Source organism: Pristis pectinata, chromosome 5 (assembly GCF_009764475.1).
Source record: "Pristis pectinata isolate sPriPec2 chromosome 5, sPriPec2.1.pri, whole genome shotgun sequence".
Taxonomy (NCBI): domain Eukaryota; kingdom Metazoa; phylum Chordata; class Chondrichthyes; order Rhinopristiformes; family Pristidae; genus Pristis; species Pristis pectinata.
In genome coordinates, this window is record NC_067409.1 from 8,155,750 (window position 1) to 8,181,937 (window position 26,188).

The 26,188-nt window shown below is 46.0% G+C and overlaps 2 protein-coding genes across 8 annotated transcripts in view; one reads left to right on the forward strand and one right to left on the reverse strand.

Moving 5' to 3' along the window:
* LOC127570244 (vasoactive intestinal polypeptide receptor-like) overlaps positions 1-26,188 on the forward strand; it is a 72,129-nt gene that overhangs the window by 36,347 nt on the left and 9,594 nt on the right. For all 3 annotated transcript variants that reach the window (XM_052015572.1, XM_052015571.1, XM_052015574.1), the window contains 6 exons: positions 5,508-5,661; positions 8,455-8,515; positions 14,599-14,665; positions 16,421-16,515; positions 18,762-18,891; positions 20,698-20,739. In XM_052015572.1, the coding sequence (XP_051871532.1) occupies positions 5,508-5,661; positions 8,455-8,515; positions 14,599-14,665; positions 16,421-16,515; positions 18,762-18,891; positions 20,698-20,739 (549 nt within the window). The remainder of the gene's footprint in view (positions 1-5,507; positions 5,662-8,454; positions 8,516-14,598; positions 14,666-16,420; positions 16,516-18,761; positions 18,892-20,697; positions 20,740-26,188) is intronic.
* sec22c (SEC22 homolog C, vesicle trafficking protein) overlaps positions 1-26,188 on the reverse strand; it is an 81,190-nt gene that overhangs the window by 5,489 nt on the left and 49,513 nt on the right. The window contains exon 7 of one of the 5 annotated variants that reach the window (XM_052015581.1): positions 15,937-16,210. The exons of the other annotated variants lie outside the window; for them this stretch is intronic. Within the exon in view, the coding sequence (XP_051871541.1) occupies positions 16,169-16,210 (42 nt within the window). The 3' untranslated portion in view covers positions 15,937-16,168. Of the gene's footprint in view, positions 1-15,936; positions 16,211-26,188 lie in introns of those variants that run through there. 5 annotated transcript variants of the gene reach the window in all.

Sequence of the window (26,188 nt, forward strand, 5' to 3'; positions counted from 1 at the left end):
AGATTGGTGAGGATCAAAGGGGACATGCCAAATTTCTTTAGCCTCCAACTGTGGAGTTGGAGAGTGATTGGGAAGATTCAGAGTCCCATTTCTGAGGCTAGCCACAATGAATTGGAAGTGGCAAACAGATCCATCAAGGAGCAGAGACAGAAGGTTTTGGAGTTTGTTACACTGTTTGAGTTGGTGGGGAGTGAAGGAAGGCAAACTGTCCCATTGCCACTGACTCTCACAGGCACTGTTTACTTATTTTTCAATGTGCGTCACTGAATCCAGTCAGACTGTGGTGTGAAGTGACATGTTTGACAATAGGAAAATCTGCTCGATGAATGAGAAATTCCAGAAATGAAATATTATCCTTAATTTTTATGTGCTTTTGAAAAACTTAGTACCTGTTAGTTTCTTAACCCTGTCTGGGTTCATTAATTTGGAACTCTCATTCAACAATGCTTTCCACTATAAGTGCCTACATCATCTTACATAACCTCTTGTGGGATCTAAGATATGAACAGTTTCTTTCGATTATGGTACAACAGCGCAATGTTATTTTAGTGTCACTTCAGAACCTGTTGGGGAGATGGGAGACAGCAGGATTATTAGAACATAGAACAGTACAGCATAGAACAGGCCCTTCGGCCCACAATGTTGTGCTGACATAGCTATTCCCTCCTATCTTCAGAATGCCCATATCCCTCTATTTTCCTCTCATTCATGTGCCTATCCAAGCCAATCTTAAAAGCCCCAATGAGTTTGCCTCCACCACCCTATCAGGCAACGCATTCCAGGCATCCACCACTCTCTCAGTAAAAAAACGTACCCCTCACATCTGTTCTGAACCTACCCCCTCTCACCTTAAGTGCATGGCCTCTGGTATTGAATTATTTTAAATGGGTTTTCCTACCTCTCCCTCATCGCCCACTCCAACAGAATCTATTCCTTCTTCTGCATTATGCAGTGAAATTACGATCCATAGCCTTATTATATGAAAATCCAATCCATGAAAATCCAAAATATTCCAGATGCTGGCAATCTGAAATAAAAAGATAACACTGGAAGCACCCAGCAGGTCAGGCAGCATCTGCGGAAAGAGGAACAGAGTTAATGTCTCGGGTCTGAGACCCTGTTTCAGAACTGGGAAAGAGAAGACAAGTTAGCATTAAGTTGTAGGGAATGGCAGAGGAGGAATGGAAAGGACGAAGGACATGAAGGTGAGGCTAGTGTTGCAGCAGGGATAAGTTGTTAGGCTCATCTATTCAATGGGTTAGAGTGGGGGGGGGGGGAAGAAAAGGAACAAATGTACAAGATGAGGGCATTTAGAGAATGAGTATACAAAGGAAGTGAGAAGTTGTGAAATGCAAGGTTGTATAAATTGCCCAGCTATGCTAATGGAGAGAGTAAAAGCTCCACCAATGAATGGATGGTTTGCAACAGAAATGACCAGTTCTGATGTAGGCAAAAAAAAAGTCACCAGAATTTGATGCTAAATTCGGAAGACTGCAGTGTTTCCAGTTGGGAAATTGAGGTGGTGTTCCTCAAGTTTCTGTTGGGCTTCATTATAACAGTGCAGGAGGCCACAGAAGACAGTGGCATAGCTGGTAGAGCAGCTGCCTCACTGTACCAGCAACCTGGGTTCAATCCTGACCTCTGGCGCTGTCTGTGTGGAGTTCTCGCGTTCTCCCTGTGACCACATGGGTTTCCTCCGGGTGCTCTGGTTTCCCCCCATGGCCCAAAGATATGTGGGTTAGTAGTTTAATTAGCTGCTGTAAATTGCCCCTAAGTGGTAAATTGATGGGAATGTGGGGAGAATAAGTTAAAGGGAGAATTAATGGGGGAATGGGATTGCTCTGTGAGCTAGCATTGACTTGATGGGCTAAATGGCAACCTCCTATGTTGTATGAAGATCGGTCGGAGTGGGATGGAGCATTAAAGTGGCAGGCAGCTGGAAGCTCAGGGTCTCAAAGCTCTCGGAGAATTAAATAATTGGCTAACAGCACGGATAACCAGGCTGGCTGAGGCGTGGATCCCATTGCTAGGGATCTGAGATCAGGATTGAGATGGAGCTGACTCCACGAAGGGTTGACAAAGGCATCGTCCACCCAGGCTGTTGCAGATGCTCAGTGGCTGAGTCCATTCAGATGGAAGGAATAGTGAGCTGTGCAGATAGAGCAGTAACGTAAAGCAGATAATCAGCCGTGACGGCCACTTTGTTGCGAAAAGATTGAAAAACCATATCAAATGGGGGTGGCATTTTTGAGGGGCCGAGTGGCCTACTCCTGCTACTATTTCAAGTTCAAGTTTATTGTCATGGGTACATGTACCCAGGGTATACATGAGATGAAAATTAGCTTTTTGCAGTAGCACAGTGCATGACAAACATAAGTTAACAAACTCAAATTAACATAAATTAGAGACAGTCCAAGACTTTTTCCCAGGGTGACAATAGCTAACGTGAGGGGATATAATTTTAAGGTGATTGGAGGATGATATAAGGGGGATGTTGTGAGTAAGTTTTTTTTTACACAGTGTGGTGGGTGCGTGGAACGCACTGCCGGCAGAAGTTGTGGGGGCAGATACATTAGGGACATTTAAGAGAGTCTTAGATAGACACATGAATGATAGAGAAATGGACGGCTATGTGGGAGGGAAGGGTTAGATGGATCTTAGAGCAGGATGAAATGTCAGCACAACATTGTGGGCCGAGGGGCCTGCACTGTGCTGTAGTGTTCTGTGCTTATACATAACTTGCATGACAAAATCCACAGAAGTAAACATAATGACATTAATGCAAGTTGAGGGAAATATGGTCTGGGGTAGAATTAGGGCTCCTCAGGTCAGTTCAAGAACCTGACGGCAGCGGGGAAGAAGCTGTTGTTGAACCTCGAGGTGTGGGTCTTCAGGCTCCTGTACCTCCTGCTCGATGGCAGCATCGAGAAGAGGGCACGGCCTGGATGGTGGGGGTCCTTAATTATAGATGTTGCCTTCCTGAGACATCACCTCCTGTGGATGTCCTCAATGGTGGGGAGAGCTGTACCTGTGCTGGAACTGGCTGAGTCCCACTGCTCTCTGCAGCCTTTTGCGTTCCTGTGCATTGGAGCTCCCATTCCAGGCCCTGATGCAACCAATCAGAGTGCTTTCCGCTGTACATCTGTGGAGGTTTGTCAGAGTGACCCTGTGAATGGGTTGGAAGAGATGATCTCTTCCTCTGTTTCTTGCCTCTTTATATTCTGAGGGGCTGGGCAAGGGTTAAACATTATTTACCAGCAGCACAATGACTCGATCTGCATAAAACTACTTTGTTCTTCTGGCAACCCGCCAATGATCTGAGTTTGTTGCAGATCAAAAGCTGAGAAAGGGCCATCAAAGTCGAGCTCCATTCCTCTCTTCACTTAAGTAACTGACTGTCACGTCACCATAAACAACAGTCAAAAAATGCTGGAAATATGAAATAAAAAGTCTCCAGGTCAGGCAGCACCTGTGGAAAGAGAAAGAGTCAACATTTCAGGTCAAAGACACTTGATCAGACAGAGTGGCCTTGGGCCTGGAAGTGAGTGTGTTACTAAATGAACCACAAAGGGTCTTCTACCTGCAGCATGTTCGAAACTCTCTATTTCCCTTTTCATAGATGCTGACTGACCTGCTGAATGTTTCCAACACTTGCTGCTTTATGCTGTGGCACAGACTTCCCATCCCCTCCCCTCCCAAATCTCCACTCTCATTCTTTCCATTGTATAAACATCAGAAAATTCAGACGTACGAGTTGGAAGTGTAACTTCACAGAGTCATACAGCACGGATACAGGCCCTTCGGCTCAACTGGTCCATGCTGACCAAGGTGCCCATCTAAGCTAGTCCCATTTGCCTGCGTTTGGCCTATATCCCTCTAAACCTTTCCTATCCACGTAGCTGTCCAATTCTTACAAGCCCTTCAAGCCCTATCCTGATCAGTGGTAGAATCTGGGGGGTGTTAATAGGAATGTGTGGAGAATAATATGTTTTTGGGCAGTTTTAATGTAAATAAGTGGTTGACTGTCAGGGCAGACTCAGTGGGCCGAAGGGCCTGTTCCTCTGATACAGATGATTAAACAACATAGCATGAAGACCATTCAGCCTGTCATGCCTGTACTATTTCTTTATAAGAGTCACCTGCTCCTTCCCCTTGCACGGGGCCCTTTTATAACTTTCCTATTAGATCTGCTACTCAGGCAGTGCATCCGAGACGACGGTGTTTTTTTTGTTTCAAATCACTGCAACCTCCCTGCTTGCTTACCCAATTAGCTTAAACTGGTGTTGTTGCCAGTGGAAACTGTTTGTCATACCTACACACTGCCTCGTGATCTGGAGCACTTAATTCATCCTCCCCTTAACCTTCTCCGCTCCAAAGAAAGAAGCCCAGCCTTGCCAGTTTATCCACATCACAGAAATCCCTCTGCTTTATCCCAACAAATTCCCTTCCCGTGCTCCTGGACATTTAACCATTGAAATGGAGTAGATGCAATGATGTTGTTGGTGGACGGCAAGGCTGGACGTGAGCAATACTGCACGGTACAGTCGGCGGCAGGTTGCATGGTTGGGTTGCAGGAGTTAATGCATGATTGCGTTCCGCACACAAGCCACACAAACCCATGACGCAACAGAGGAAGAGACATGGGCGGTGCGCACAGTTTCCTTTCATGCTGCCTCATTCTTCAGCTGTGGCTCATTTGATGTTGATGTTGGAGATTGGAGAGGTTGAGTTATAAGGAGAGACTGGATAGGCTGGGACTGTTTTCCCTGGAGTGTAGCAAGCTGAGGGGTGACCTTGTCAAGTTTTATAAAATCCTGAGGGGCATGGTCAGAGGTGAATGGTCACAGTCTGTTTCCCGGGGCTGGGGAGTCTAAAACTAGAGGGCATAGGTTTAAGGTGAGAGGGGAGATATTTAAAAAGGACTTGAGGGGCAACTTCTTCACGCAGAGGGTGGTGGGTATAGGGAACAAGCTGCCAGTGGAAGTGGTTGAGGCAGGTACAATAACAACATTTAAAAGACATTTGGATAAGTACATGGATAGGAAAGCTTTAGAGAGAGAGATGGGTTAACGCAGGTAAATGAGATGAGATCTCTTTATTAGGTCACATGTACATCGAAACACACAGTGAAATGCATCTTTTGCGTAGAGTGTTCTGGGGGCAGCCCGCAAGTGTCGCCACGCTTCCGGCGCCAACGTAGCATGCCCACAGTTTCCTAACCCGTACGTCTTTGGAATGTGGGAGGAAACCTGAGCACCTGGAGGAAACCCACGCAGACATGGGGAGAACGTACAAAGTCCTTACAGACAGTGGCGGGAATTGAACCCGGGTTGCTGGCGCTGTAATAGCGTTATGCTAACCACTACACTACCGTGCCTACTTAGGTGGGTACCATGGTCAGCATGGACCAATTGGGCTGAAGGGTCTGTTTCCGTGCTGTGTTACTCTATTACTATTTCTGAGCTCGGCTGTGCTCCATTGTAACGTCCTCCTCTCTCTGCCTCTAGGCTGGCTGTAAAGCTGCAATGGTCTTCTTCCAGTATTGCATCATGGCAAACTTCTCCTGGCTCTTGGTGGAGGGCCTGTACTTGCACACCCTGCTGGTTATTTCCCTCTTCTCGGAGAAAAAATACTTCTGGTGGTACATACTCATCGGCTGGGGTAGGTATGGACACCACAGACCCCCGTGTCAGGCTGTTGGATTTCACTGGGTCTTATTTGCATTTACAGCCACTATTCAGGATTATAATTGGTTTATTATTGTCACGAGTACCGAGATAGTGAAATTTTTTGCATGCCGTCCATACAGATCATTCCAAACATCAGTACATCGAGGCAGTACAAAAGGAAAAAAATAACAGAATGCAGAATATAGTGTAACAGTTACAAAGTGTAGTGCAGTTAGACAATAAGGTGCAAGGCCATCACAAGGTAGACTGAGAGATCAAGAGTTCATCTTTATCGTACAAGATATCCATTCAAGAGTTTTATAACAGTGGGGTAGAGCTGTCCTTGAGCCCGGTGGTACGTGCTTTCAGGCTTTTGTATCTTCTGCCCAAAGGAAGAAGAGAGAATGACCAGGGTGGGTGAGGTCCTTGATTACGTTGGCTGCTTTTGGATTATGGAGAACCTTTGCTTATCTGAAGCATTGAGATGAACACTCTGGGTAAAAGAGCAGGTCAGCCAGTGGTCAAATGTTACACTAAGACTTCCAATGATCCAGCACCCTTGGTGGTGACGTGCTAGCAAATTTTCCAGACTAGGGATGTATTCTGCTAAACTCCAAAGAGTATTGGCCAAATCTGCTCAAACTCCCTTCATAACCAGCCTCTTCATTCTAATAATCAACCTAATGAACCTTCTCTGCACATCTTTGAATATGGAGACCAAACTCTACACAACACTCCAGGTTCAACCTCGCCTGTAAAGTTGTATCAAAACTTCCCTTCTTTATACACCTTGCAATAAGTGCTGACATTTCACAAGTCTCCCTAATTACTTGCTGTACCTACGTGCCAAACCTTCTATTGGGATGCCTACTAATGCATGGTAAAGTGGATGGAGTTGAGGAAACCTCAAAGACCTGAAAGACAGCACATAGTCATAGCCATACAGCACAGAAACAGGCCCTTCAGTCCAATACATCCATGCTGACCAAGATGCCCATTTAAGATGGTCCCATTTGGCCCATAACCCTCTAGACCTTTCCTACCCACGTACCAGTCCAAGTGTCTTTTAAATGTACCCGCCTCAACCACTTCCTCTGGCAGCTCATTTCATATGTTAATCACCCTCAGGGTGAGAGGGGAAAGATTTAATAGAACCTGATGGACAACCTTTTCACCCAAAACCCTATGTCTTCTAATTAAGATTTAAGGTAAGATATTAAGAGATCTTCTATTAGTCACATGTACATCGAAACACACAGTGAAATGCACCTCTTGCGTAGAGTGTTCTGGGGGCAGCCCACAAGTGTCGCCACACTTCCGGCGCCAACATAGCATGCCCACAACTTCCTAACCCATACGTCTTTGGAATATGGGAGGAAACCAGAGCACCCGGAGGAAACCCACGCAGACACAGAGAATGTACAAACTCCTTACAGACAGTGGCGGGAATTGAACCCAGGTCGCTGGCGCTGTAATAGTGTTACACTAACCGCTACACTACCGTGCCTGCCCTTCTTGATTGCCTAGGAAAAAGACTGAGCATTCAAAAAAAATAGTGTGTCTTTCCACACCTGCCTGACTGCTAAGCATTGCCACCGCTTTCTAGTCCAGCATCCACTATCCACTGTAATTTTCTTCTGATATTGTTTAAGTGTTACATTTGCCGTACAGGGGAAGGAATGCGGAGATCGCTGGAGAAATCCAGTTGCTGTTCTCCATTCAAAAACTTCAAGGAATTTGCTCACCACCAGTAGTTTCGAGGAACAGAACCAATAAAGCTGATTTGTTCTATTTATTCCTGTGATCTAAGGATTGGCGAGGCCAGCATTTATTGTCCATCCCTAACCGCCCTTCAGGAGGTAGCAGTGAGCCACTCTGTTGAACCCCTGCAGTCCTTCTGGTGAAGGTGCTCCCAAAGTACGGTTACCATCGAACAATACAGCACAATACAGGCCCTTTGGCCCACCATGTTATGCCACCTAAGACTATCTCACCCCTTCCTCCCACATATCCCCCTATTTTAAATTCCTCCATATGCTTATCTAACAATCTCTTGAACTTGACCAACGTACCTGCCTTCACCACTACCCAAGGCAGCGCATTCCAAGCACCAACCACTCTCTGGGTAAAAAACCTCCCTCTGATATCTCCCTTCCCCTCCCCCCCCATTACTTTAAAGCCATGCCCTCTCGTGTTGAGCATTGGTGCCCTGGGAAAGAGGTGCTGGCTGTCTACTCTATCTATTCCTCTTAATATTTTGTATACCTCTATCATGTCTCCCCTCATCCTCCTCCTCTCCAAAGAGTAAAGCCCTAGCTCCCTTAGTCTTTTCTCATAGTCCATACTCTCCAATCCAGGCAGCATCCTGGTAAATCTCCTCTGCACCCTTTCCAGTGCTTCCACATCCTTCCTATAACGAGGTGACTAGAACCGGACACAGTACTCCAAGTGTGGTCTAACCAGAGTTTTGGGGAGGGAGGAGATCCAGGACTGACACCTAGCAGTGACGACGGGCTGATGATGTGTTTCCAGGTCAGGGCAGTGGGTGACTTGGGGAGCTTGCAGGCGGTGGTGTCCTTGTCCTGTTTGGTGGTTGAATCTAGGATTTGCTGTTGGAGTAGTGTGGGCGAGTAATTGCAGTGTATTCTGTAGATGGAGCATGCTGCAGCCACTGTGTGCTGTTGCTGGGGACAATGAATACTTGGGGTGGAGGGTGAGTGTTGTATAACATGACTGCTTTGCCTTGGGTGATGTCTAAGGTACAACCATCTGTATTCTTTGACAGGGTCTCCCCTGCTGTTTATCATCGCTTGGACCCTCGCTAGACTCCACCTTGACAATGTTGGGTAAGTGCAGTGAGTTGGGGGGAGGTGGTAGTTGCTGCATTTCTGTGGAACCTGGGATGGGAGGGGAGGGCAGATGCTGGGCCTGTAACTTTGAGGGATGGGGATGGGGAAGAGGCCCATGGGAGGGTGGGGGGAGAGGGGTGGTGGGGATGACTATGCTTCTGTGGGAGCTAAGGTCATATAGTTGTACAGCATAGAAACAGGCTCTTTGGCCCACTGTTTCTATGCCAACCATTATACCTATCTATACTAACCCCATTTCCCTGCATTAATTCCCTATCCCTCTATGCTCTACTCATTCAAGTACCTGCCCAGATGCATCTTAAATGCTGTTACTGTTCCTGCCTCCTCCGGCAGCTCATTCCTGTTACGAACTTCTCTTTGTGTGAAAAATCTAACCCTTCGATACCCTTTAAACCTCCCTCTCACAAAGCTCCGTCCTCTGATTTCAGACACCCCTACCATGGGGAACAGGCTCTAGTTATGTACCCTATCTGTGCCTTTCATGATTTTATAAACCTCTATCATGTCACCCCTCAGCAGCCTTCACTCCAGGGAAAACAGTCCCAGCCTCTCCAGTTTGTTCTTGTAACTCATGCCCTCCAGTCCCGGCAACATCCCTGTGAATCTTTTATGAACCCCCTCCAGTTTAATGACATCCTTCCTATCGCAGGGCAACCAGAACTGTACGCAGTACTCCAAATGTAGCCTTGCTAACGTCTTGTACACTGTAACATGAAGTCCCAACTCCTGTACTCAACATTCTGACCGATTGAAGGCCAGCGTGCCAAATGCTGTCTTCACCGCCCTATCTACCTGTGTCACCAATTTCAGGGAACTATGTACCTGTACCCCACCAATCCCCCCCCCCCCCCAGGGTCTCTCTGTTCTACAACGCTCTCCAGAGCCCCACCATTTACTGTGTAAGGCCTGCTCTGGTCTGGTTTATCTTGCCAAAATGCAACACCTCGCATTTTTCTAAATTAAACTCCATCTGCCATTGGCCCAGTTGATCAAGATCCCGTTGTGAGCTTAGATAACCTTCAATAGCCACAATACCAATTTTGGTGTCATCCGTTAAATCAGTTGAGCCAATGGCTAGCACTGTGCTGTGTGTTCAATGTCAGAGCCTACCATAATTGTTGTTCTCAGAATAATTAGTACTTAAAAACAAATCTATAGAATTCATTCAGTAGTCGGTCTCCATAAGATACAATGAGATATCTTTATTAGTCACATGTACGTTGAAAAACACAGTGAAATGCATCTTTTGTGTAGAGTGTTCTGGGGGGGCAGCCCGCAAGTGTCGCCACGCTTCTGGTGCCAACACAGCATGCCCACAACTTCCTAACCCGTACGTCTTTGGAAATGTGGGAGGAAATCGGAGCACCTGGAGGAAACCCACGCAGACACGGGGACAACATGCAAACTCCTTACAGACAGCGGCCGGAATTGAACCCAGGTCGCTGGCGCTGTAAAGCGTTATGCTAACAGCTACACTACTGTGCCTGCCCACTGGATGTTTCTGCACCTTTTTATCGTCTTTACCTAATGCCCAGCACTGCTCCTCCATTGAAGTGTAAGCTGGGAGGGGAACCAGAGTGTTAGAGCAGATAGTGAGGTGGAGGAGGATAAAGGTCATGCGAGGACTGCAGGTATAGACAGAAATCAAAGGTTTGTACGTGATAGAAATGTTCTCAGGTGCATCTATTTCAATGCAAGGAGTATTGTAGGTAAGGCAGATGAGCTTAGGGCATGGATTGGCACGTGGGAATACAACATTATTGCTATTAGTGAGACTTGGATGCAGGAGGGGCAGGACTGGCAGCTTAATGTTCCGGGGTTCCATTGTTTCAGACGTGATAGAGGGGGAGGGATGAAAGGGGGAGGAGTGGCATTACTAGTCAGGGAAAATATCACAGCTGTGCGTAGACAGGACAGCCTGAAGGGATCGTCTATAGAGGCCATATGGGTGGAGCTGAGGAACAGGAAAGGTGTGGCCACACTAATAGGGTTGTATTATAGACCGCCCAATAGTCAGAGAGAATCGGAGGAACAAATCTGTAGTGAGATAGCAGGCCGATGTAAGAAACAAAGTTGTAATAGTAGGGGATTTTAACTTTCCACATATTGACTGGGACTCCCACACTGTGAAAGGGCTGGATGGCTTGGAATTTGACAAATGTGTTCAGGAAAGTTTTCTAAATCAATATATAGAGGTACCAACGAGAGAGAATGCAATATTTGATCTCCTGTTAGGGAAGCAGGCATGTCAGGTGACAAGTATGTGTAGGTGAACGTTTTGGGTCCAGTGACCATAATGTCATTAGTTTCAAGTTAATTATGGATAACGATAGGTCTGATCCTCGAACTGAGGTTCTAAATTGGAGAAAGGCCAATTTTGTGGAAATGAGGAAGGATCTAGGAAGAGTGGATTGGGATAAGTTGTTTTCTGGCAAGGATGTGTTCGGTAAGTGGAAGGCCTTCAAAGGTGAAATTTTGAGAGTGCAGAGTTTGCATGTTAAAGGCAAAGTTAAGAAGCATAGGGAACCTTGGTTTTCAAGGGATATCGGTGATCTGGTTAAGAAAAAGAGAGGTGAAGAGCAGGTATAGGCAACTAGGAACAAATGAGGTACTTGAAGAGTGTAGAAAATGTAAGAAAATACTAAAAAAGGAAATCAGGAAGGCAAAAAGAAGACATGAGGTTGCTTTGGCAGACAATGTGAAGGTAAACTCAAAAGATTTCTACAAGTATATTAAGAGTAAAAGGTTAGTAAGGGACAAAATTGGTCCCCTAGAAGATCAGAGTTGTCGTCTATGTGTGGGAGCCTCAGGAGATGTGGGAAATCTTAAACAGTTTTTTTGCATCAGTATTTACTCAGGAAACTGGCATAGTGGATATGGAAGGAAGGGAAACGAGCACTAGTGTCATGGAACATGTAGAGATTAAAGAGGAGGAGGTGCTTGCTGCCTTACAGTGAATAAAGGTAGATAAATTCCCCGGGCCTGACAAGATATTTCCTCAGACGTTGAGAGAGACTAGTGTAGAAATTGCAGGGGCCCTGGCAGATATATTTAAAATGTCCTTAGCCACGGGTGCAGTGCCGGAGGACTGGAGGGTAGCTCATGTTGTTCCGTTGTTTAAAAAAGGCTCTAAAAGTAAACCAGGTGATTACAGGACGGTGAGCCTGACATCAGTAGTAGGTAAATTATTGGAAGGTGTTCTGAGAGATCGGATATACAAGTATTTGGACAACCAAGGGCTGATTAAGGATAGTCAGCATGGCTTTGTGCGTGGTAGATCGTGTTTAACGAATCTTGTAGAGTTTTTCGAGGAGGTTACCAAGAAAGTAGATGAAGGAAAGGCTGTGGATGTTGTCTACATGGACTTCAGTAAGGCCTCTGACAAGGTCCCACATGGGAGGTTAGTTCAGAAGGTTCAGACACTAGGTATCCATGGAAAGTTTGTAAACTGGATTCAAAATTGGCTGTGTGGGAGAAGGTGGATGATTGTTTCTCAGACTGGAGGCCTGTGACTAGTGGTGTGCCTCAGGGACCTGTGCTGGGACCATTGCTGTTTGTTGTCTCTATCAATGATCTAGATGATAAGGTGGTAAATTGGATCAGCAAGTTTGCTGATGACACTAAAATTGGATGGCGTTGTGGACAGTGAGGAGGGCTTTCAAAGCTTGCAGAGGGATCTGAACCAACTGGAAAAATGGCCAGAAAATGGCAGATGGAATTTGATACAGACAAGCGTGAGGTGTTGCATTTTGGAAGGACAAATCAAGGTACATGCACAGTAAATGGTAGGGCACTGAGGAGTGCGGAGGAACAAAGGGATCTGGGAGTTCAGATACATAATTCCCTGAAAGTGGTGTCACAGGTAGGCAGGGTTGTAAAGAAGGTTTCTGGCATCCTGGCATTCATAAATCAAAGTATTGAGTATAGGAGTTGGGATGTTATGGTGAGGTTGTATAAGACATTGGTGAGGCCAAATTTGGAGTATTGTGTGCAGTTCTGGTCACCTACCTATAGGAAGGATATCAGTAAGATTGAAAGAGTGCAGAGGAGATTTACTAGAATGTTTCTGGGTCTTCAGAAGTTGAGTTACAGGGAAAGATTGAACAGGTTAGGACTTTATTCCTTGGAACGTAGAAGAATGAGGGGAGATTTGATAGAGGTTTACAAAATTATGAGGGGTATAGACAGAGTAAATGTGAGCAGGCTCTTTCCACCTAGATTAGGAGAGATAAGTACAAGAGGACATGGCTTTAGGGTGAAAGGGGAAAGGTTTAGGGGGAGCTTCTTCACTCAGAGTGGTGGGAGTGTGGAACGGGCTGCCATCTGATGTGGTAAATGCGGGCTCACTCTTAAGTTTTAAGAATAAATTGGATAGATACATGGATGGGAGAGGTCTGGAGGGTTATGGACTGGGTGCAGGTCAATGGGACTAGTGGAATAAAGTTTCGGTACAGGATGGGCCAAATGGCCTGTTTTCTGTGCTGTAGTGTTCTGTCTGGTGTGTACAGCTCTCAACTCCCCACAACTGGTCCTTATGCCCTCCTTCCTACACCCTCTCTAGCCATGCATTTACCTGCATCGTCCTCCTTTTGCTGTGCTCACTAATGCATTAGGCCGTGGACCTCGTGCAGTAAATGGGATCGATATAGATGGGCACAACACTTGGTGTGGACGTGGTGGGCCAGAGGGCCTGTCTCTGCACTGAACGTCTCTGACTTGATGACTGTGATGTCTCAGCATTGCATAAAAGTCCATGAGCTAAGAAAGCTGACCCCCCCTTCTACCCTGCCCTCTCCCCAATCTAATTGGCCTCAGCAACCAGAGAAGGAGAATTTGGCCAGGGATCCTTGGGTGGGTGTGGAGAGGGGACTTGGAGCCATAGAGCACGGAAACAGGCCCTTTGACCCAACTGGTCCATGCCGACCAAGATGCCATAAGACATGGGAGCAGAATTAGGCCATTTGGTCATGGCTAATTTATTTTTCCCCCTCCACCCCATTCTCCTGCCTCCCCATAACCTTTGATGCCCTTACTAATCAAGAACCTATCAATCTCGGCTTTAAATATACCTAACGACTTGGCCTCCACAGCCGTCTGTGGCGATGAATTCCATAGATTCACCACCCTCTGGCTAAATAAATTCCTCCTCATGTCTGTTCTAAAGGGACGTCCTTCTATTTCTGAGGCTGTGCTCACTGGCCCTAGACTCTCCCACCACTGGAAACATCCTCTCCACATCCACACTCTCCAGGCCTTTCAATATTCGGGAGGTTTCAATGAAATCCTCCCTCATCTCGCTAAACTCCAGCGAGTACAGGCCCAGAACCATCAAATGCTCCTCATATATTAACCCTTTTGTCCCCAGGATCATTCTTGTAAACATCCTCTGGACCCCCTCCAATTCCGGCACATCCTTCCTTAGATATGGGGCCCAAAACTGCTCAGAATACTCTGAATGTGGTCTGACCAATGCCTTATAAAGCCTCAGCATTACATCCTTGCTTTTATATTCTAGTCCTCTCAAAATGAATGCTAACATTGCATCCTTATGACCGACTCAACCTGCAAGTTAACCTTGAGGGAATCCTGCACTGGGACTCCCAAGTCTCTTTGCACCTCCGATTTCTGAATTCGCTCCCCGTTAAGAAAATAGTCTACACCTTTATTCCTTCTACCAAAGTGCATGACCACACACTTGCCTACGCTGTATTCCATCTGCCACTTCTTTGCCCATTCTCCCAACCTGTCCAAGTCCTTTTGCAGACTCCCTGCTTCCTCAGCACTATCTGCCCCTCCACCTATCTTGTGGCCGATCCAAGTGAGTCCCATCTGCCTGCGTTTGGCCCATATCCCTCTAAACTTTTCCTATCCATGTACCTGTCCAAGTAATTTTTGGTTGTTAATGTACCTGCTTCAATCACTTCCTTGGCCACCAGAGAGCCATCAGTCTGGGCAACGAGGCCTCTACCGGGTGTGCCCAAGTTGGTGCTTGGGGCTTTCAGTATCTGTGGGGTGATTCCAAGCGGGATTTACTGTTGAGTTGTTCTCTTCCCTTGCAGGTGCTGGCAGAATATTGACTCTTCTGTCTGGTGGATCATACGGGGCCCAAATCTTGTATTTATCTTGGTAAGGAAGCAACGGTCATTTCGACTTGAGAGGGAGAATTAACTCGGTGTCTGAGGTAGAATGGTGCCAGCTCTACACAGATACAGAGGCGGCTGAGCATCATTAACCTGCCCAGCACAAAGTGAACTGTCTGCAATGGGATGGATGCAGTGAGCGGGCAAGGGGGTGACGGCTCGTGTATAATGAGGGGAAACACAGTGGTAGAAAGAGTGGAATAATAACACTAGTGGGGCAAGTTGGTGGTGGAAGCAGACACGATTGTGGCATTTAAGAGGCTTTTAGATAAGCACGTGAAGAGAAACCAAGGACTGCAGATGCTGGAATCTAGATGAAAAACACGATGATGCTGGAGGAGCTCAGCAGACCAGGCAGCATCCGTGGAGAAAAGCAGGTGGTCAACGTTTCGGATCAGGACCCTTCTTCAGGATTGAAGATAGGGAAAGGGGAAGCCCAATATATAGGGGGGAAAAGCAAGAGCAGTGATAAGTGGACAAAAGAGGGGAGGCGGGGTGGGCACTAGGTGGTGATAGGTAGATGCAGGTAAGAGATAATGTTAGGCAGAGGAGAACAGCCCCACCGGGGGATGGGTCAAAGATAAGGAGAGAAAGGGGGAGAAAAAGGGGTAGAAAAAAAGAGAAGCTAGGAAAGGGAAGAAGGTAGGAAGCATGGCGGGGAGGCTGAGGGGAAGGGGGGTATCGGTATTGGTTTATTATTGTCACTTGTACCGAGGTACAGTGAAAAACTTGTCTTACAAACTGATCGTACCGGTCAATTCATTACACAGTGCAGTTACATTGAGTTAGTACAGAGTGCACTGAGGTAGTACAGGTAAAAACAGTAACAGTACAGAGTAAAGTGTCACAGCTGCAGAGAAAGTGCAGTGCAATAAGGTGCAAGGTCACAACAAGGTAGATCGTAAGGTCATAGTCCATCTCATCATATAAGGGAACGAACTGTTCAATAGTCTTATCACAGTGGGGTAGAAGCTGTCCCCAAGTCTGGTGGTACGTGCCCTCAGGCTCCTGTATCTTCTACTCAATGGAAGAGGAGAGAAGAGAGAACGTCCTGGGTGAGTGGGATGCAGAGCTGTAGGTGGGGATTACTTAAAGTGGGTTAAAGTGAGTATGGATCATGTGCAGGCAGAAGAGATTGTTTAATTTGGCATTGTGTTCGGTGCAGACATGGTAAATTAAATTTTGTAAATTGGTTTATTATTGTCACGTGTACCGAGGTACAGTGAAAAACTTTGTTTTGCATGCCATCTGCACAGATCGTTTCATTACAACAGTACATTGAAGTAGTACAAGGGAAAAGCAATAACAGAATGTGGAATAAGGTCTTACAGTTACAGAAAGAGTACAGGCAGACAATAAGGTGCAAGGCTATAACAAGGTAGATTGTGAGGGCAAGGATCCATATGGTGGGCCTGTTCCTGTGCTGTTCTTTCAATAATAAGAAACTATTTGACCAAAAAAGCAAACTGCAAATGCTGGAAATGTGAAATTAAAGCAAAGTGCTGGAAACACTCAGCAGGTCAGGCAGCATCTGTGGAGAGAGAAACAGAGTCAAAGTTTCAGGTCGATGATTTCCCATCAGAGCACTGAACTGACACATTATCTCTCACGCTCTCTCTCCCACCCAGAACTGAGCGGACCAGCCAGCTTGGGGTTAAGGATACCAGCTCAGTTAGCGGGGCAGCCTATCCCTGCACCTCACCTGGGTTCCCAGTTCTAACGTGATTTTCCCCCTCTTTAGGTGAATTTCGTTCTCTTCACGTGTATTATTCGAATACTGATACAGAAGCTGCACTCCCCTGATGTTGGACTGAATAAATCCAGCCAGCAGTACACGTGAGTGTTCCTCCAAATGGTCCAAAAGTTAACCAAAGCCAATTTCCATCACTTGGACAGATCTGTGGCTGTTGAATTGATTACACACTGAGGTGCAGCTACTGGAAGTGAGCTAAAAACCTTGCTGTGGGGGAGAATCTGTGGGTCTGGGAGCAGTGAAAATGAATCTTCAACCAACCAATCAGATCAAACGGAGACACAAGAGACTGCAGATGCTGGAATCTGGAGCAATAAACAATCTGCTGGAGGAACTCAGCAGGTCGAGTGGCATCTGTGGGGAGGGGAAGGAACTGTCGATATTTTGGGTCAAAACCCTGAATCAGGAAGTTTCAGCCCAAAACATCAACAATTCCTTTCCCTCCCACAGATGCTGCTCGACCCGCTGAGTTCCTCCAGCAGATTGTTGAATCAGACCAAATGTGCAGCTCGGGACTGGGAAGGAAGTAATTTAAAATGGGTGAGTTCAAAGTCATGTAGGTACAAAGAGAGGAAAAAACTTTGGATTATGAGCAGGTATGAATGACAAATTAAACTTTAAACAGTTAATTTTGATACTTTTTTTTAAATCAACACTTGACAAAATGAGACTCTAGCTCCACATTTGGTTTTGTGTTAGATAGCTTAATTGGTGCAATTAACAATTTTTTTTTAAAACAATCTGACAGCTGGAAGTCACTGGAGAGGTTGCAGAGGAGATTCACCAGGATGTTGCCTGAGATGGAATATTTCAGTCATGAGGAGGGACTGGAAAGGCTGGGTTTGTTTTCCCTGGAGCGGGGGGGAGGGGGGGGTGCGGTACCTGATAGAGGTGTACAGAATTATCAGGGGCAGAGGGAGGATAGTAAGAAACTTACCCCATGGCAGAGGAATCCAATACCAGAGGGCATAGGTTTAAAGTGACAAGTAAAAGGTTTAGCAGGGATCTGAGGAAGAATTTTTTCACCTAGAGGGTGGTCGGAATCTGGATCGCACTGCCTGACAGGGTGCTGAGAGACAGAGACTCAGCATTTAAGAAGCCTCTGGACGAGCACTCGTATCGCCATGGCTTAGTGGGCTGTGAACCAGGTGCTGGTTAATGGGATGTCTAGATGGGCCAGCATAGACATGACGGGCCAAAGAGCCTGCTTCTGGTACGATGACTAATCTGGGTTCAATTGAGAAAGAAAGAGGTGAGAGACTGCAGATGCTGGAAACTGTAGCAAGAAAAATCACGCTGCTATAGGAACTCAGCAGGTCAGGCAGCATCTGTGGAGGGAAATGGACAGTTGACGTTTCGGGCCAAGACCCTTCATCTGGGCTGGTTTCAGATCGAGACCCTTCATCTGGACTGGACTCCTTCAGCAATCCCGATGAAGGGTCTCGACCCGAAATGCCGACTGTCCATTTCCCTCCACTGAAGCTGCCTGACCCACCGAGTTCCTCCAGAGCTCGTCTTTTTGCTCCGTGTCTAACTAACTTTGTCCAGATCTAATGTTCTGAGGCGGACTCCCGCCATCACCAGACCAGACCCATCATTCTGAGCCTAGTTAGATTTGCATCTGTTATTAAAAATACATTTTGGTGGTTAGTCACCAACAGCACCATGAGGTTTCTCAGGCAACAGCACCAGAGTTCCTAGTCACATGTCTGCACCTGCCTGAGGTTGCCACAGGATTTGTCAATGCATAACAACAAGCACCCAGGACACACACAGACGGACATCAACTGCTGCTGGAAGGTCATCAATTCGGTGAAAGACGCCCTTTGGTCTGCTCAAAAGTTGTTGGTCTTCCAACACTGCGAGATGTCTGTATGGGAATGCCCCCAACTGGCACATTCCAGGCTGCAGGAGTACGTGCTGAGGGACGCACTGAAGCTGGGTGCAGCCAACGCAAAGGCTCGGTGGGGAAGGACTACAGAATAGGGTTCTTCTGCCACTGGACGGGGAGGGACGGGGTCAGGCGAGGAAGCCCCTTAAACATTGTAAATACGGGACTGGGTAGCCCCCAGGGAGCCACACGAATGGCATCGGTGTTATGTTTTTTATATAAAAAGGTAACACTGATCTGTACAAGAATGTAAAGGATTGCACTGTTTTATTATTGTATATAGTTTGTCTTTTATTATGAACAAAGTTTATTTTGGTTAATTAAAAAAAACAAGCCCTGCTGGTCTCAGCTTTATTCTGGCACAGACCAGTGACTCAAGTGAAGGTTGGCCCAAGCTGCTGGCTTAATGAGTGAATTCTCTTTACTTGCTTTAAACAGGAGGCTGGCAAAGTCAACTCTACTCCTTATTCCCCTGTTCGGCATCAATTATATTGTGTTTGTGTTCTTCCCCGATAACTTCAACCCGAACGTAAAGATGGTTTTTGATCTTGTTATCGGATCCTTTCAGGTAAGGTTCACACCATCGTTACATCTTAGTTGTGTAATTGCGCTGGTGCAGAGTTCTAACTCCCTAACTCCCTCTTCCCTTTCACACCTGATCACTGAGCTGTTCCCACCTAACAGTCATAATCTTACAACATGGAAACAGGCCCTTCGGCCCAAATCGTCCATGCTGTCGGCATTGTCCAGAGAGCTAGTCCCATCTGCCCGTCAGAGCCTACCATAATTCACCACCTCCATTGGAATGTCTGCCTCCTGCCCTCTTCCTCTGCCAACTCTCTCAGCCCTACAACCTTCTGGGAACTCCATATTCTTCCAACTTTAGCCTCTTGTACACCCTTCCCACCACCCCCCGCCATTTCCTTCTCTGTAGTGTTGATTACAGCCAAAGATGTTGTACTACATCCTTGCCTTTATCAGTTGAGGCAGTGAGTATAAAAGTCGGCAAGTCATATTGCAGCTGTGTAAAACTTTGGTTAGGCCACATTTGGAGTACTGTGTGCAGTTCTGGCCGCCCCATTGCAGGAAGGAAGTGGAGGCTTTGGAGAGTGCAGAAGAGGTTCACCAGGATGCTGCCTGGATTAGAGAGTATTAGCTATAAGGAGAGGTTGGACAAATTTGGATTGTTTTCCCTGGAGCATTGGAGTCTGGGGGAGAGGGGGAGGACCTGAGAAAAGTATATAAAATTATGAGAAGCATAAATAGGGTAGATTGTTTTTTTTCCCCCCAGGAATGTCAAATACTTGAGGGCATAGCTTTAAGGTGAGAGAGGGAAAGTTTAAAGGAGATCTATGAGGCAAGTTTTTTTTTACACAGAGTGGTGGGTGCCTGGATCAGGCTGCCAGGGGAAGTGGTGGAAGCAGGTATGATAGCAACGTTTAAGAGGCATTTAGACAGATACATAGGCAGGAAATGGAGGGATACAGACCATGTGCAGGCAGCTGGGATTAGTTTAAACTGGCAGCATGGTCAGCACAGACATCGTGGGCCGAACGGCCTGTTCCTGTGCTGTACTGTTCTGTGTTCTGTTAGAGGCTGTGCTCTACAGCCAGCCCTTCACAGATTTCACTGGGCCCCTGTAGGAGCATCCAATTCTGAAGGGAGGACCAGTAAAATCTGTACTTGCTGGACCACCATAAGTATAAGGCAATTGTATCTTAGCTTGCTGAGCAATTACAACACAGGAGGCCATCAAATCCTTTGTGGTTCCCAACAGAACATAGAACAGTACAGCACAGGAACAGGCCCTTCAGCCCACAATGTTGCGTTGAACTAATTAAACTAGTAACTAAATGCCTAACTAAACTAATCCGTTCTGCCTACATAATGTCCATATCCCTCCATTCCCTGCACATTCATGTGCCTATCTTAGAGCCCTTTAACATCTCTAAGATATCGTATTTGCCTCCACCATCACACTTGGCAGTACATCCCAGGCACCCACCACTCTCCATGTTTTCAAAAATAAACTTGCCCCACACATCTCCTTTGAACTTGACCCCTCTCACCTTAAATGCATGGCCTCTAGTATTAGACATTTCAACCCTGGGAAAAAGATACCGGCTGTCTACTCTCGTCATAATCTTATGAACCTCTATCAGGTCTCCTCTCAGCCTCTGCCACTCCAGAGAAAACAACCCAAGTTTGTCCTTATAGCTTGAGTGACAATAATATACCAATACCCTCTGAACTATGGCCGTGGAGAGATCCTGTTTCTTACTGGATGCGTGTGATAGATTAATCCTGTTGCCTGTTTTCAAACAGTGACACATTGCTCTCACAATAACACTGGTATTCATGTTGTTCTCCGCAGGGTTTCATTGTGGCTGTGTTATACTGTTTCCTGAATGGAGAGGTAAGGGGAGCCAAGTGCACACAAACTACACCTCTTTACTTCTGAACATCATACTTTTGTAATCTATTTTTGCATTTCAAAGTCGTTTGTCAACATTCATAACTGTGAAGGTGTCACACTGCAGTTTCATCTTCCTAGAGTCCTAGTCATACAGCACGGAAACAGGCCCTTTGGCCCAACTGGTCCATGCTGACCAAGATGCCCATCTAAGCCAGTCCCATTTGCCTGCATTTGGCCCAAATCCCTCTGAACCTTTCCTATCCACGTCCCTGTCCAAATGTCTTTTAAAAGTTGTTATTGCACCTGCCTCAAACTCTCCCTCCGGCAGCTCGTTCCACATGTGTACCACCAAAATTCCCTTCAAATTCCTACTGAGTCTCTTCCCTCTCACCTTCCCCTCACAGAGTGCTACAGCACAGAAACAGGCCCTTCAGCCCATCTGGTCCATGCTGGCCTGGTTTTCTGCCTAGTTCCATCTACCTGCACCCGGACCATAGCCCTCCATACCTCTCCCATCCATGTACCTATCCAAACCTCTCTCAAATGTTACAGTTGAACCCACATCCACCACTTCTTCTGGCAGCTCGTTCCACACTCGCACCACCCTCTGAGTGAAGAAGTTCCCCCTCAGATTCCCCTTAAATATTTCACCTTTCACCCTAAACCTATGACCTCTAGTTCTAGTCTCACCCAACCTTAGGGGAAAAAGCCCGCATGCATTCATCCTATCTATACCCCTCATAATTTGTACACCTCTATAAGATCTCCCCTCATTCTCCTGCGCTCCAGGGAATAAAGTCCTATCCTGTTCTACCTATCCCTGTAACTCAGGTCCTCAAGTCCCAGCAACATTCGTGTAAATTCTCTGCACTCTTTCAAGCTTATTGATATCTTTCCTGTAGGTAGGTGACCAGAACTGCACACCATGCTCTAAATTTGGCCTCACCGATATCAACATAACACCCCAGCTCCTGTACTCAATGCCCTGATTTATTAAAGCCTAAGTGCCAAAAGCTCTCTTTACAACCCTATCTACCTGTGACACCACTTTCAAGGAACTATGGACCTGTATTCCCAGGTCCTTTTGTTCTACCGCACACCTCAGATCTCTACCATTTACTGTGTAAGTCTTACCCTGGTTTGTCCACCCAAAGTGCATCACCTCACACTTGTCTGCAATAAATTCCATTTGCCATTTTCCCAGCTGGTCCAGATCACTTTGCAAGCTTTGATAGCCTTCCTCGCTGTCCACTACACCCCCAATCTTGGTGTCATCTGCAAATTTGCTGATCCAGTTTACCATGTTATCATCTAAATCATTAATACAGATGACAAGCAACAACGGACCCAGCACCGATCCCTGCGGAACACCAATAGTCATAAGCCTTCAGTCATAGAGACAACCATCTACTACCACTCTCTGGCTTCTCCTGCTAAGCCAACATTGAATCCAGTTGACTACTTCATCATGAATGCCAAGCGACTTAATCTTCTGGAGCAGTCTCCCATGCGGGACTTTGTCAAAGGCCTTGCTAAAATCCATGTAGACAATGTCCACTGTCTTCCCTTCATCAATCTTCCTAGTAACCTCCTCAAAAAAACTCTCTTAGATTGGTTAGACATGACCCGCCATGCACAAAGCCATGTTGACTATCCTAAATCAGGCCCTGTCTACCCAAATACTTAAATATCCTGTCCCTCAGAGTAACTTCCAATAATTTACCCACGACTGATGTCAGGCTCACTGATTTGTAATTTCCCAGCTTATTCTTAGAGCCTTTCTTAAACAAGGGAACAACATTAGCTATCCTCCAGTCCTCCGGCACCTCACCCGTGGCTTAGGACGTTTTAAATATCTCTGCTAGGGCCCCTGCAATTTCTGCACTAGCCTCCCACAAGGTCCGAGGGGACACCTCATCAGACCCTGTGGATTTATCCACCCTAATGTGCCTCAAGACAGCAAGCACCTCCTCTTCTGTAATCCCGATATGGTCTATGACCTCACTATTTTTCCTCAGTTCTATAGACTCTGTGTCTGTCTCCCAAGTAAACACAGATGCAAAAAATCCATTTAAGATCTCCCTCATCTGTTTTGGCTCCACATAGATGACCACACTGATCTTCAAGAGGACCAATTTTGTCCCTTGCTACCCTTTTGCTCTTAATATAGTTATAGAAACCCTTGGGATTCTCTTTCACCTTGTCTGCCAAAGCAACCTCATGTCCTCTTTTTGCCCTCCTGATTTCTCTCAAGTGTTCTCTTGCATTTCTTATACTCAAGCGCCTCATTTGATCCTAACTGCCTATGCCTGATATGCACCTCCTTTTTCTTTACCAGGGCCTCAATATCCCTCGATAACGAAGGTTCCCTAAACCTGTTAGCCTTGCCTTTTATCCTAACAGGAACATATGCCCTCTAGTTCTTGATTCCCCAACCCTGGGAAAAAGACGGTGTACGCACTCAATCTATACCCTCATGATTTTATACACTACTTAGTCTCCAACACTCCAAGGAAGAAAAGACTTGGCCTGTCCAACCTCTCCTTGTACCTCAGTCTCTTGTGTTCTGGCAACATCCTTGTAAATCTTTTCTGCACTCTTTCCAGTTTAATAACATCTTTCCTGTAGCAGGGCGACCAAAACAACACAATATTGCAAGTGTGGCCTCACCACTTGTGTTATACAACTGCAACATAACTTCCCGACTTCTGTACTCAATGCCCTGACTGAAGGCCAGTGTGCCAAAAGCCACCTTCACCACCCTGTCTATGACTTCACTTTCAGGGAACCATGTACCTGAACTCCCTCTGTTCTACAACACTCCTTAGGACCTTCCCATTTACTGTGAAAGTCCTACCTTGACTTGACTTCCCAAAATGCAACACCTTGCACTTATCCAAATTAAAGTCCATTTGCCATTCATCGGCCCACTTACCCAGCTGATCAAGATCCCTCTGTAATTTTTGATAATCTTCTTCACTGTCTACGATACCACGTATTTTGATTGGCATCTGTAAATTTACTAGCTAAGCCTTGTACATTCTTATCCAAATCATTGATATAGATAACAAACAACAATGGGCCCAGCACTGATCCCTAAGGCACACCACTAGTCCTTCCCACAACCTTCCACCATTCACTCTCTGCTTCATACCATCAAGCCAACTGTGTATTCAATTAGCCAGCTCCCCTGGATCCCATGTGATCTAACCTTCCAGAGCAGCCTATCTTGCTACATATGGCGCTGTCATGTAACTTGCATTGGCCACATCCTGGGCCAATGAGGCACAAGAATGTCTATGCTCCAATCAATTCCCTGCAACTAAATTGGCATCAATTTTTCATTGTTAATAGCTTTTTATAAATGTTATAAAGTAAGAGATTGGAAATCAATTGTATTGAGTCTGACTTGCATTTTTATTGCCTTTCACAGCTTTCAAACATAGACTTTCATGGCCAACAAAGTACTTTTGACATGTAGTCATGGTTGTAATGTAGGGAAGTGATTATTCTCCTTGGGGCAACGGAGTTAGAGGCTCAAACTCTGGGGGGGGGGGTTTAAAGTTGGGGGAAGGTGCCTCCTGTAACTGGGTTGGAGGCAGAGTGAAGGTCATTTTATTAAGGGCTCAGAGGGTAGTGTCAGAGAATTTTTTCTGACATCTATGACATTGTGATCTGCAGTGGTCTGCCTAAAATAACAGCAGAAGGAAATTCAATAAACTTTTGAAAGGGAATTGGGTAAATGCCTGAAGGATAAAAACTGTTATTGGAATTGGGCAGGGGAACGAGATTAATTGGATTATTGTCTTTGAGAGCTGGGAAAGGCAAAATGGGTTGAATGGTCTCCTTGTGTTAAAAGGTTGATTCAAAGTCAAGTTTATTGTCATCTGCACAAGTCCATGTGTGCACAGGTGCATTGAAAAACTTACTTGCAGCAGCATCACAGGCACACAGCATCAGAGAGACAATCCTCACAAGAAAAACAAATTATTCAAGAAAGAACATAATCAGAATAAAACAAAAACAAAGTTGATTGTAGTGCAAAGTGGTCATAGTGTTGCTATACTGAGGTAGCGATTAAGGTTGTACAGGTTGGTTCACGAACCAAGTGGTTGAAGGGAAGTAACTGTTCTTGAACCTGGCAGTGTGGCACTTCAGGCTTCTGTACCTCCTGCCTGATGGTAGCTGTGAGAAGATGGCATGGCCTGGATGGTGGGAATTTTGATGATAGATGTTGCCTTCTCAAGGCACTGCCTCCTGTAGATACTACTGATGGTGGCGGGGGGATGTGCCAGGGATTCTAAACAGGAGCTGAGTTGTATCTACACTGTCCAGTCACCTGCCTCTCCCTTCTAGGTCCACATCAAGTGTTGCTCAACATCTGGTATGGACAACCCTGGGTTATTTGTCATCAAATTAAAACTCCCGTTTGCAAATGCTTGTTCCCAGTCTGAAGACTTCACTTCCCTGTAGCCAATGTTTGTAGTCAACATTTACCACGAGAACTGGTTCTGCAGCCTGCTACCTTGCAGCTTCCCTCCTGTAAACAGTGACTCTCCCTGCCATGAACTACAGCTACTGGGTGAAGTCACAGCCCCACTGACCCCATACACTGAATAAAGCCACATGAGAATTGCTACTACATTTAAAAACTTCGATAACCCTGCACCCCTTGGCACTTTGGTGCCAGACTGACAGATTAGCCAAACTACCAGATGTTTTTCCTATTAATACCCTGACACACATTGAATTCTTTTTTTTGATGTTACACAGAATGGGTCTTCCCTGGGTTATGAACACCCAACGTGTGTGCAGAATCAGAATTATCACTGATATGACATGAAATCTGTTGTTTTGCAGCAGCAGTACAGTGCAAAGACATAAAATTACCACAAATTATAAAAATATAGTGCAAATAAAAAAGAATAACGAGGTAGTGTTCATGGGTTCATGGACTGTTCAGAAATCTGATGGCGGAGGGGAAGAAGCTATTCCTAAATCGTTGAGTGTGGGTCTTCAGGCTCCTGTACCTCCTCCCCGATGGTAGTAACGAGAAGAGGGCATATCCTGGATGGTGAGGATCCTTATTGATGGATGCTGCCTTCTTGAGGCACCACCTCTTGAAGATGTCCTCTGGCGAGGAGGGTTGCGCCTGTGATGGAGCTGGCTGAGTCTACAACCCTCCGCAGCCTCTTGCGATCCTGCGCATTGGAGCCTCCATACCAGGCGGAGATGCAACCAGTCAGAATGCTCTCCCCCATACATCTGTAGAAATTTGTAAGAGTCTTTGGTGACATACCAACCCTCCTCAAACTCCTAACGAAGTACAGCCTGAATATGGGAACAAGCATTTGGGACACTTTTTATTATTGAATTAGTTAGTATTATAACAGGTATAATTGGCTAAATGGTCTTCTGATGTTCCTTGTGGAAAATCTATGGGTCAGAA